The 12,121-nt window shown below is 51.8% G+C and overlaps 5 protein-coding genes across 5 annotated transcripts; 3 read left to right on the top strand and 2 right to left on the bottom strand.

Annotated features, from left to right (window-relative positions):
- Nucleotides 1-805: 805 nt before the first annotated feature.
- On the top strand, nt 806-1,027 carry GCG54_00009902 (uncharacterized protein; the record flags this gene model as incomplete). Its single annotated transcript, XM_045409839.1, has 1 exon — nt 806-1,027. The coding sequence occupies one exon, from the start codon at nt 806-808 to the stop codon at nt 1,025-1,027; it is 222 nt and encodes a 73-aa protein (XP_045271376.1).
- A 262-nt stretch (nt 1,028-1,289) lies between these two features.
- On the bottom strand, nt 1,290-2,987 carry GCG54_00009901 (Cellobiose dehydrogenase; the record flags this gene model as incomplete). The annotated part of the gene is made up of 2 exons (XM_045409838.1): nt 1,290-2,300; nt 2,352-2,987. The coding sequence occupies 2 exons, from the start codon at nt 2,985-2,987 to the stop codon at nt 1,290-1,292; spliced, it is 1,647 nt and encodes a 548-aa protein (XP_045271375.1).
- A 2,401-nt stretch (nt 2,988-5,388) lies between these two features.
- GCG54_00009900 (uncharacterized protein) lies at nt 5,389-6,855 on the bottom strand (the record flags this gene model as incomplete). The annotated part of the gene is made up of 5 exons (XM_045409837.1): nt 5,389-5,887; nt 5,944-6,338; nt 6,407-6,474; nt 6,544-6,580; nt 6,652-6,855. 5 exons carry the CDS (start codon nt 6,853-6,855, stop codon nt 5,389-5,391), a joined length of 1,203 nt encoding a protein of 400 aa, XP_045271374.1.
- Nucleotides 6,856-8,736: 1,881 nt separating this feature from the next.
- Nucleotides 8,737-10,272, top strand: GCG54_00009899 (uncharacterized protein; the record flags this gene model as incomplete). Its single annotated transcript, XM_045409836.1, has 1 exon — nt 8,737-10,272. One exon carries the CDS (start codon nt 8,737-8,739, stop codon nt 10,270-10,272), a length of 1,536 nt encoding a protein of 511 aa, XP_045271373.1.
- Nucleotides 10,273-10,846: 574 nt separating this feature from the next.
- On the top strand, nt 10,847-12,121 carry GCG54_00009898 (uncharacterized protein; the record flags this gene model as incomplete). The annotated part of the gene is made up of 1 exon (XM_045409835.1): nt 10,847-12,121. The coding sequence occupies one exon, from the start codon at nt 10,847-10,849 to the stop codon at nt 12,119-12,121; it is 1,275 nt and encodes a 424-aa protein (XP_045271372.1).

Below are 12,121 nucleotides of genomic sequence, written 5' to 3'. Positions count from 1 at the left end.
TAGATAGGTTATTATTTACTTATTAAGCTATATAGTAGTATTTAGGAGGTATTATAATACCTTTAGATAATAAGATTTAATAGGAATAAATTAATTAAAGCTATTAAAATAGGTTAATTACTATATTATAAGTATCTATATAGTATTAAGTAAATTTTTATATATATATAGGGATTATACGTGCGTAATTTCAGTAAAAAGGAGGGGCGGACGCTATTAACGTAACAGACTGTAATTGCGATTGAATATTTGCAGGGAAGCTCTAGACACAAGCAGCAAGGTCCGCTTCAACCTAGCCGGCGGGGAGTTTTATAGAGAATCCAAGCACTGTGGCGACTCAACACCAATTTAAAGTATGTGTGCGGCTATCAGTGGCAGGCCTGTTAAGCCTTGTCTCGGATTCTTGAAGTCGAACAATAATCAGCGCATTTACCTTCATTCAGCCCCGTGGCAGCAGCCCTCGCAACTCTGCGAAGTCGAAACGCTGGACTCGGTTATTCGTACTCAAATGTATCGCGCGGAAAGACTGCGCGTTGGGCTTTCAACAGTGGTTCTTGTGGCCAGTGTGGGAGCTTCACCTTGGCTTTCCGCTTCTTGGTCCCCTGAAGACCTCAGTCTACTACGAGACCCCGATTCAACGTCATTGCAACCATACGCTATGCATGAGTGTCTGCTAAAAACTTTGAAGCAGTCGAAAGCTCTTGCAGTTGAAGCCCAAGGACGATCAAATCTTTTCCCCCTCGGAATCATCCTCCTCGAGCTCCTCTTTGGGGAGAAGCTGGAGAGCCATCCGACACATTCCATAATGCTCAAAGATAGTACTTCGCAAGCGATCACAGACTTGTGTACGGCTTGGAAGTGGCAAGAAGATGTTGAGCCGAAATTTGGAAAGTCCCTTGCGGATGCAATCGCATGGTGTCTTTTGTGCTTCCGCAGCCCTGCCAAGGGCGTAGGAAGCCCTGGTTGTTTGGAGGATATGTGGCAGCACGTCGTCCTTCCTCTAGAGAGGGTTTTGTCGACATGGTAACGGAAATTGTCCTAGCCCATGCCATGGTCCTCCCCGTCAGTTGAGTAAGGGCAAACCCAGCTCTTAAATTGCTTGGGTGGCCTGAACATTTAGTTTTTGACATCAGATCTAGGACGAAATCATCCAACGAGAGTTTTTGTTTACGCTCAGTACTAGGTGTTCTTCTGATCTGTACTCATAGGCTTTTCTCTAACTCAAGATTGGTCAATGTGCTACTCTATGGAAATTTATTAATACATTACACTACGGCTACATATTGAGACTAAGCCTCGAGGGCCAAGATTCTCTTCGCAGCATACGCAGCAGCGACCATAATGGGAGCCTGAGTATTACCAGTAGGAACCTCGGGGTGCATGCTTCCATCAACAACGAACAGGTTCTCAGTACCCCAAACCTTGGTGTTGGGGTCGACGACGCTCTTGCCGTCGTTGGAAGAACCCATCTGGGTGGTGCCAAGGTAGTGGCTACCGCTGCCGGCCGCAGCAACAAGAGCCTCGGCAGTGGCGTTCTCAGGAACACTCAGAATGCTGTCAGGCTTGCGGGCGTACTGGAGGAGGGTGTCAACCATGGTGGTCAGAGCCTCAACGTCACCCTCGGTGTGCAGGAGAGGCTTCTGGGTCATGTTGGTAGCTCCCTCAGGCGTGATCTCGACGGTGCCGACGGAGGTGGTACCGTGGGTGAGGTAGACCTTGACGCCAATGGTGTTGTTGGCATCAGCACGAACGGTACCCTGGATGTGACGGGTAGCGCCATCGGTGGTGTTGACGGAAGTCCAGAAGTTCAGGCGCTGACCAGACTGAGCCATGAGACCGCTACCCTGGGCGAAGAGGTCGATGGAGGTCTGGTCGGGGCTGGTCCAAGCGGTACTGGGGAGGGCAACAAGCTTGTCCTTGGTGGTGAAGGTGACGGTAGCGATGGCATGGTCCTTGAGGTTCTCGCCGACAGGAAGCTCAATCCACTGCTCCTTGGGAGGAAGCTGGATGTTGGTGTTGCCGGAAGCAACAATCTCGATTTGTGCGGCAGGGCCGATGCCGGAGTTGAAGAGGACACGGGGAGTGGAGTGGGAGCCGGCAGCCAGGACCAGGGATCCGCCCTTGGCCAGGTTGATGATCTCACGGGCACCGCTGTCGTGCTCAACCTCGATGCCGGTGACCAGGCCTCCCTCACGGATGGCACGGAGGACCTTGGTGTTAAGCTCGAGGTGGAAGTTGGAGAGGGCCTCGGCGTCGGGGAGGATAGCGCGAACGGGGCTGTCACGGAGGCCGTGGGCGATCTAAACATTGTTAGATTGGACTTGAACTTTTTGAAGAGCGTCTTTACTTACCGACCAGGGAGGGTGGGAGTACATCAACTCCTTAGCCTCAACGTCGTTCAGGGCATCCTGCTCGCTCCAGCCGTTGGCATCCAAGAAGCGAGACATGATCTCGAAAGCGCCGTCATCGTAGCGCTTGCCGTCCTCCGAAGCCAAGGTGGTACCGGGAAGGCGCTCGTAGAACTCAGCGGCCGCATCGGCGATGCCGTTCTCCCAGTGCCACTCCTCGGGCCAAGACGCGAAGTCCGCGGCGCGGGGCCTGACGAACATGAGTGCGTTGAGCATGGTTGAGCCACCGAGGAGGCATCCCGCCGCAATGGCAAGATCTCTGCAGTACTGCAGATCGGGAGACGCGCCGGTGTGGTCGGCCATGCCGGGAACATCGTACATGGTGACGGTGCTGTTCCATGGCATCGTCTTGTTGTTGCCGGTCATGTAGAAGGAACGTCCGCCACGCTCAAGGAGGAGAACGCTGCGACCGGAGGTGGCGAGCTTCTCAGCTGCGACAATACCAGCGGTTCCACCTCCAGCGACAATGTAGTCGTAGGTGGTGTTGCGGGTGGTCGTGGCATTGTCGCGGGCGTACATGCGAGCAGCGGCCGTCTCGCCCAGCGCCAGAAGCGCGGAGCTCAGAGTAATGAACTTCATGATGCCGGATGACGATGCAAAGAAAGGAATGGCAAGACACTCAACCAAGAGCTTGAGGAAGAAAACAACGTCATGATGTTGGCTTACATCTTAAATATGTGAACGATTGATAAGATGAGATTGATAATCTTATTCAAGTACCTTGTCTCGGTACTGGGAAACACTCCGCAGAACCGGAGGGTACTAACTCGGAAAGGCAACGATGGCACCTGTTCTGTGGATCTGATAATATAAGCATACTCCAGTGTGGAGGCCCTACACGAGAGCCCAGTGAATCAGGCAACTGGACGCGGACGATCGCGGGAAAACTTTGTCGTTTCTTGGTCGTGTATTGTCTTGGCTGACTGCCCGAATGCCTCGCGTAAAAATGCCTCATATTCGGACCGTCGCCGAATTAGTACGGCTACGTGGAGATAGGCGGTGCAAGACGGAGCCCGTGATCAATCAGAATTCAAGCAGACCGGGTAATCGAACTCCCAACGAGCTGAGCCATGTCGCCAAATCTTGCTCTACCCAGTCTGCTGCAGGCCGCTGCTCGGCAACCTTCTCCTGCGTGGCCATATGCAGGCACGCGTGACGCCGGAGCGGTCAACTTGAATGGCTCAAGAAGCCCATCGAGCTTGACCAGGCTGACTTAAGAATGACATGCTGGCAATAGCAGTGGACATAAGAGTGTTTATGGTTGCCAAGGCCGAGTTCCAGACTTTAGCGACTGACAAATTTTCAAGACCTTCCGATGACAGGTTACCAACCTCGAGTGACCCACTAAGCACAGCCTTAAGGATGTGACCTTCTTTAAATTTCGCCCCCGCGGCTTCCGTTCATGCGTCTCCGACGTCGCTGAAGGATGTGAAAAGCTTCCGATGAGAAAAAGGACATTGGAGTTGAAAGGAGAACTTTCTGGCGCTAGTCCGGATAGAGGAGGTTGCGTTGGGAGTTATCTTGATGCCCCTTCTTGGAAGTAAGGGCTTCATAAGCGGACTTGCTTGTTGGATAGAGTGGATACTCATTGGAATCATGGAACCCAAAGCAGAAGCTGCGGTAAAGTTTTTAGATGTCAATATGGTGCTTATGTTGTGCTCAAAGCTGGTACTATGGCACCTCGTCTGTCTGGCCTGTTCAAACAGACGGCAAATATGGCTCACGGAATGATACCCGGACAAGCAAAACAACATAATGCTGTGGTTGAATCAGCTTCATTTGACCTATGTCTCCATTCCACTCGAGGTTTCATTCTAGCATTTGCACGCATCGCAGCCTGGATAGAACGCCCCAAACCATGGTGAACAAAACTCCCTTTTAAAGCAGTCTAGAATACACTGTAAATCGATCGAATGCTGTGGCCTGGAGGCCAACTCCCATGTTCAATATTGAGTGCGACGTCATTCCCCTGGTCGATCTGATGTTACAGATGCCAAGTTTCCCACCAACAGCAAGCAGGGGTGGTGGCGTCGCATTACTTCGGCCCCCAAATGGGCACCGCGACTCTGTGCATGAGATGACACACCGGTTGAGACCTCCAAAATTGTGTTCTCTCTTACATGTTTTGTAATCGAAAATTATCTGAAAATTCTAAAAAGTCAGTCTCAAGACTCAAGAGAGGACAACAGCGGCTCATAAAAGCGAATTTTCGGCGACGTAGATATAGGAAAGTTAGGTGTACTTACCGCAAAAACAGCGATTCGTGACATACCAGATTTTCAGGTCTTCGACCGTTGTAATCAAACAATTCTCTCAACCTCAGCCAGGCTATCTGTTCTCGACTTTCCTCGGTCAACTCAATCTCATAGAGAATGTCGAGGTTTGGGGATTTAGCTTGAATTTGAGCCACTGAGAGTAAGTCCACTTCCAGCAGCTTGTGTTAATAGCACAGCATCTGAGAATTACTTTAGAGACCGCTTATTTTTCCTGTGCTAGAGCGACTACTTTTCCTGTGGCTATACTCTAATCACTTTACCGTCGTCGTCGTCGTTAGATTCTATCATCGTCGTCGCTTCTAGGTTACATTTAGAGCGCAGGTAACACACCAAATAAAGTGGCCAGATTTCAGTAATCCATCTTTTGACCTCTAACTCCAGTTGGCCTCAGTGAACCTTCGCGTTGTGTCACATACCTATTGATAGACGCGTAACCTTGAAGTCTCATAAGTACCACTTTTGGGAGCCGCGTTTCTTTCCGTAAGTACACAAGTGATGAGTGAATCCTTTTGTTCCGGTATGCTTGCAAGGATTCGTGGCTTTTAGAGCCATCATAATATAACGGCAGGCAAGGCAGGTTCGAAGTCCAGGTAAGGTCAATTAGGATGATATTGCATGGCTTCAAAGCTTAACTTATGAGTTGCATGGCACTCAAGATATACTTTTCACTAGGTTCATAGTATCAGCTCCTAGGTAGGCATGTTCTATTTCTCGTGGAGTTTGTCTTTTTGTTTCTGTGAAACTACAGATACCTGAGTCCTGACGACAATCCATCGCTCATAGTCAGAGCTACCTTTGCTCTCAGCACCATGACTCGAGACCGTATCCCCAGAAGTCACCTTGCAAGTCAGCTCGACCTCATCATCCTCAAGCCTTGTATGTCCCGCTGGGCTTCGGCTCAGACCAAAGCCACCCACACTTGCTCTTGCAAGCTGACTGCCGTGAGCATTGCGGCTGCGTTGCCCCCCGTTACCTGAGATACCATCGCTACGCTCTCCTGCGTACGGATAGGATGGACTCTTTGAGGACTTGTTCCGACCCATGCGGAATAATGGGGCGAATGTTGGTAAGCAAGCGGAGATGATGGCGACGGAAGGCTCAAGGCTAGACCAGGCAAAGGAGGGACCCATCCACCATGTGACGTCGATGTTCTGGAACAAGCCATTGAGGTAGTAAATACGCACGACACTTGCAACGCAAACACTGTAATCGATTGTCAGCAAACATGTCATTCAAGGCTGGAAGTGAGGAGAACATACAAGCCGCCCAGAAGCATGATACCAATAATGGAAGTCTTAGTCCGCTTGTTCATATGCAGTCCCCAGATACGAGGCACGGGTACCAGCAATATGACGATGTCGTTGAACATGTTGACGATGCCTAGAAGAAGGAAGAACAAGCTGACATTGATGCAGCTTCCCTTCTCCCCCAGATATTGAGTCCAGTAGAATGAAACCGGACGACAGGCACAGGCCATGGTAATCCAAAGTATGAATGGATATGTACTGGTAAGGAAGGTCGCGGTCCAGAACATTATCGAGTATAGCTGACCTAGGCCAGTCTTGGAATGAAAAAGGCGACGGTAGAGAAGAAGGATGCTAACTTTTGTCGAAGTGACGGCGGTTGCGTACACGTAGGGCTCGGCATACACGATCTGATCAGGGACTAACGTCAGTGACCTGAATAATGAATGAATGACAAACAAAACCTGCCCCAGCATACCTTCAATAGTGTCACGAAACGCGAGATGTTGCTCGACCAGATGTGTTCTCCGGCGCCATAGCTCCCGGCTTTTCATGTTAGATGGTTCTTGTGTCGCGTGATCTCATGGACGAAAAAGGGTTATCTGGGCTACTCACCCAAGATGGTCATAAACGTCGTCGCTGCGCATAAGAACTAGAATGGCAAGGAATAGCGGTCAATATCTTCCAACCGATTCCTCAGAACAGGGGCAAAACTCAACTTACAACGCTGAGAAAGATTGCCCAATCATCGTACCAAAGTTTCGACCCCTTGACGCAGCGCACGTAAAAGCGAAGCGCGACTGATGCGGCCGCAAGGCCCAGAACGATGCATACCGCAACGTTGTAAGAGGTCACGATTTGCTCATCTAGGTCGAGTCCCGCCGGCGCCTCTCCAAAGATAGCCACGATATCTGGGTCGACGGTCATGCTGGTATGATCTATGAAGAGTTTTGTCGAGTGGCAGGTTCTCCTCGCCAAGGGAGAAGAAAGACGGGGAGAAAGGGGGAGCTTCAAAATGACATTTGAGCGGAATGTTAGAGTGGAAAGAAGCCAACCAAAATTCTCCGCTTACCACAACGTTTTAGCGAAGATCTGAGTCGCTCTTAAGCCAACCCGCACTTCCCCATGATTGTGGCTGGCTGTATCGACACGGAGCCTCCGAATTGACATAACATAACTCTGTTCGTTCCACATTGCATTTCAGCTTCGCCTCTTGCTTGGATAACTTCACAAAAGTCTTCAATTGCCTCGGTTGTCTCAAGGACTTTTGCAAGACATGTTGGCGCTAGACCAGGGGGCTAGCAGTTACGTGTATGTTTGCTTCACGAACGCATGGGTAGCGGAGAGGAAAATCCGTTGGCAAACATCCAACAGTAGTACGATTCTGCAATAAGATAGAAAGATCTTCAGCTGTGCCGCATGCATATTACGATACCCAAGTCTCGGGCACCGATTAGCCCTTGGAGGCCGAGACGGCCTGGTTGTTGCCGAAAAGATCTGTTAGATAAGTAGAATGATTGATTGAGCAGTTGGTCGAAGACCTAGGGCCTTGTTGGGGCAGCATCCGAACAAGTATTCTTCCCATGAAGACGATCATGCCTTCTTCGTGTTCGTAGGTCCTCGCATACCCACCTTTCCAGCGGTAGCAAACTGTCACTCTTTCCTGTCTGAGGCTGTTCCCACTGAACTCGGGATATCCGCGAGAACCCGAGCCTTCACGAGAGCCACCTTCATCTTCCAGCGGGAAGGATGCGGCTGTCTGTGCAAGTATTCTCCACTTGTCTCGATGGAGTTCCTTTCAGGCCATCCAGGAGAAAGCGACCCAATCGCGTCAGCCGATTTGAACAGCGAGGAACCAACACAACACCAACGTCTTATTACCAGGCATTTCCAGGGTCCACATATCATCCAACGCTCGCCTGAAAAGTGCATTGTCTCCTTTAGCGCATCACAACAGGTAAGAAGTCCGAGTTTTCAGAAACACACCGAGGCGAATATGCGCCCTAGGAAGCTTCCGCGGCACCCATCTGCAAGCCATCCGGTCCGGTCAGCACCTTTTTGTAACGGTATGCTCGATGCCTGGGTCCTTGCGCCTCGGCACGTCGGGAAGCCGGGAGCAACTTGCATTCAACACCAACAGGCCCAACATACCTACCATGTGTACCGGCAAGTGTCGAGCTGCAAAAACTCCACTTATCATTACGTTTAAGTGAGTGAACTCGCAAGCATCGACAGGCCGGACAGCGCTAGCAACGGTCTAGATATTCAACGGCCATCTTCGACAAGCCGGTTCAGGCACGCTGTCCTGTGATCGCGCTTTCAAACCCCGAAAAATCCGAGCGATTGTCAAGGGATATCGCGACCATATTGTCATCCTCGAAGGTCGATCGGCATGGAGTCCCTTTTTGTAATGAGCAAACAACGGAGGAACGAGGCATTTGCCTGTTTGGGATAGCGAATACGTACAGCCTGTAATCACATTTCAACTAGAGTGCAGCGATTGAGACGCTGCAATCTGGCCGGGCCTGACGATGTTGGTTCCCCTGAACTGCATGTACTACGCCGCCCGAGCTGCAAAACGCGACCAGGTCGGTAGAAACTATCATACGAGCGACGGAAAATTCCTTTGGCATCGAAGTTCCAGTTGAGATGATAGACCAGTGATGAGAGCTCACTTCTTCAAAAGCCCATCGTCCCATGCTCTCCAGAGACATCTGAGCTATCTTGTATCGATCATACTCTACACTCTGGGTCTTGTAGACATCTCATTCTATTTTGAAGTTTTGAATTCTTTCTGAGTTTCTCAAGATGGCACCGGGACTCACTGAGCTTAGTCTGGTGAACGATGCCCAGCCTCTCCCTGAGAAGATTGTCTCGACCACAACAGCCACGGAGATCCCCCCGCCGACTGAGACGAAGCTCGACCTTGCCCCTCCCCTTCTCCCCGTCGAGCAGATCGGCCCCAAGGGATGGATTCGCTGCATCTATCACTTTGAGCTGCCCGACAACTACGATGCCGACCACCTTACACACATCCTGAAGACTGCCTACAAGGCCATGAAGGATCATGTCCCTATCGCCGGCTGTGAGGTCGTGCCCCTTGAGGACTCCAAGCAATCAGGTCTTCTCAAGCTCCGCCACTACGGTGACGAGATCGAGGACTTCCTTGCTAAGGATCTCCGTGACGACGAGGCCTTTCCTACCTTCGCTGAGCTTAAGGCCCGCGGGTTCCCTTCTTCGGCACTCCGCCCCGAGAAGGTCTGCCGTCGCGGAATGGGTGGCGAATGGCCTCAGGCTGGCGACAGGCTGAACGTCACTTGGATGCAAGCCAACTTCATCAGGGGAGGTCTCCTTCTCAACATGCTCTTCCTACACGCCTACGCAGACGGCACAACGGCCTACAAGTTCACCGAGCTCCTCGCCGAGGAAGTCCGACGCCTGCAAAGCATTCCAATCACCAACCCGGCCGACGTCCCCGTAGAGGACAGAAGCAAGATGATGAAGTCTACCGGTGCCCAGCCCGGCCGCCCGGAAGATCATGCAGAGTACATCGAGCTCCCTTTCACTCCCCCTGGTGTGCCACCCAAGCTCGCCTCAGACATCCATCATGGCCACGTCTGGTACTTCTCTCCCTCTGCCCTAGCTGCTCTCAAGGCCGATGCATCTCCCATCAACGCCAAGCTCTTCAAGGGTCGAGAAGGCATTCCAGAGTACATCACCACCAATGACGCTCTGTCGGCGCTTATCTGGCGCGCGACAATGTCAGCGCAGCACAGCACCAAAATCCGCCCTGTTTCTGAAGACCCGACCCCTTCACCCTCCGTGATGGGCATCGCTCTTGATGCGCGCCGGAGAGCAGGCGTACCCGTGCACAAGCACACCATCGGCAACATCCTTGGCTTCGCACCGGCCGTTCTCAATCTTCGCGAGGTTGTATCTCCGGAAAGCGAAGCAACGCTCGCCGACCTGGCCATCTGCGTCCGCCGCGCCGTAGCCAAGACCGAAGATGTCTATCTTGACAGTCTCAATGCGCTGGTCGAGAGGCTCCAGGATGTGACTAGGCTCGCGCCGACCATGTTCCTTGACATGCCTGGTAACCATATGCTGCAGTCATCATGGCGCGAGTTGCCCTTCTACGATATTGAGTGGGGCTCTGCATTCGGTGAGAAGATCCTTGCTGTCCGCCCGCCATCTGTGGGTGTCACGCACACGATGCAGATTGTGCTGCCGGACCCGAAGAAGGGCGGCATCGAGGTTTTTGTGGGTGTTGAGCATGAAGCAATGGAGAGGCTGCTGAATGATCCCATTTGGAGGAAATATGCCCAGGCTCCCGAGGGCCTGTAAGCGTTGGCTGTGTGTAAGATGTACGTATCGTTTTAGTACCTTAGACTAGGTATCACCATGCTGATAGTATTAACGATGGTTTCAATGGTGAATTGCCTTTGCCAAGGATCTAGCTCCTATGCACCCCGCAAGTGTATTTCCAAGACCAATCTTTTTGGGGGCGCTTTCCTGTGGCAGAGGCAGAAGTTCGTGATGCCGGCTTTCCGTGTTCTCCATAAATCGGATTCTCGTCAATTCTGGATCTCGGTATTCAGCCACGGAGATCTCCCGGCATCTGCCATCTACAAGCTGACAAACAGCTGCGACCAATCAAAGCGGCTAAGTCGCTAGCTAAACTGCCTGAAATGTAACATCTCCATTTCCCGAAAGTCGATGACGTCCCGAAAGTGAAATAGCTACTCCGCAGTCGACCACCACATTTGCCAGGAACTATCGCAAAACCGTAAAACGCGTGACGTCAAGCTTGCGATGCTGAAGCTCCGTCCGTTAAGAATGAGGGGGAAACATAAGTAGGCGGGTGGCTGGACAGGGCCACTTTGTTGCGAAAGGAGCAATCTCAACATACAGCACGAAAATGGTCGACTCGAAGAAGCCTGTTCTCGCGGTCATTGGCTCCGGCTGGGGCGGCTTCACCCTGACCCAAAAGATTGACCTCTCGAAATACACCGTAAAGGTGATATCGCCAATCCGCACGATCCAGTACACCCCGCTCCTCGCCAGCGCGGCATGCGGCCTCTTCAACTTTCGCATGGCGGAGGAGCCGGTCCGCCGCAAGAGCCGGACGGACATGAGCTACTACAAGGCCTTCGCCGAAGACATTGACTTTGAGAAGCGGGTCATCCGGTGCAAGTCCGACACGCACATCAAGGGCGACGACGAGGAGCCCGAGTTCTTCGACGTGGAGTACGACAAGCTATGCATCGCGCCTGGGTGCGATATCCAGGACTTTGGGACGCCAGGTGCGAGCAAGCATGCTTTCTTCCTGAAGACGACCAACGATGCACGATTGATTCAGCAAAGGATCTTGGAGATCATGGACAAGGCGTCGCTGCCGACGACGACGGAGCAGGAGCAGAGAGACCTTTTGAGTATCAGGATTGTGGGAGGTGGAGCGATTGGGATTGAAGCGGCCGCGGAGTTGTGGGATCTGTGGTTTGAGGAGATGAGGTTCTTGTTCCCCCAATTGGATGGAAAGTTGACGATCACGATCCACGATGTCGCGCCTTCAATCTTGTCGACATTTGATGCAAGATTGAGCGAGTATGCGACACAGAGTTTGGAGGGGAAGCAAATTGCGCTCAAGACGTGTTCGCACATTTCGTCTGTGGAGGCCGACGGGATCATCACGAAAGAGGATGGGAGGCTGCCTTCAGGCTTGATTATTTGGGCCACAGGGAACAAGGCAAGCTCGCTGGTGCAGAAGCTGGATGTCAAGAAGCCTGAACACGGACTACCGAGGATTCTGACGGACAAGTACTTGAGAGTTTTGCGGCCTGATGGGAGCCCGATGAAGGATGTGTACGCGTTGGGGGATGCAGCGGACATTGATGGAGTGTCACTGCCTACGCTAGCTGAGGTGGCGTTGCAGAAGGGAGAATATCTCACCACGACATTGAACGGAAGGGAAGAAGATGTGAAGCCTTTTGGTTACAAGCAGAGAGTTTTACTGGCTTACTTGGGACGCCACGATGGTATCATCGGAGGGCGACAAGAGTGGACTGGCATGAGTGCTTGGCTGGCTTGGAGGTCTGGGAGTTTGGGTTGGACGAGAAGCTGGAGGAGGAGAATAATGATTATGATTAGCTGGATATTCGTCTGGCTAGGTGGACGAGATATCGTAAGGCCGTAG

This window comes from Colletotrichum gloeosporioides, assembly GCF_011800055.1.
Source record: "Colletotrichum gloeosporioides strain Lc1 chromosome Unknown consensus_1, whole genome shotgun sequence".
Taxonomy (NCBI): Eukaryota; Fungi; Ascomycota; class Sordariomycetes; order Glomerellales; family Glomerellaceae; genus Colletotrichum; species Colletotrichum gloeosporioides.
Note: the sequence above shows the minus strand (reverse complement) of the source record. Positions and strands in the feature narration are given on the sequence as shown.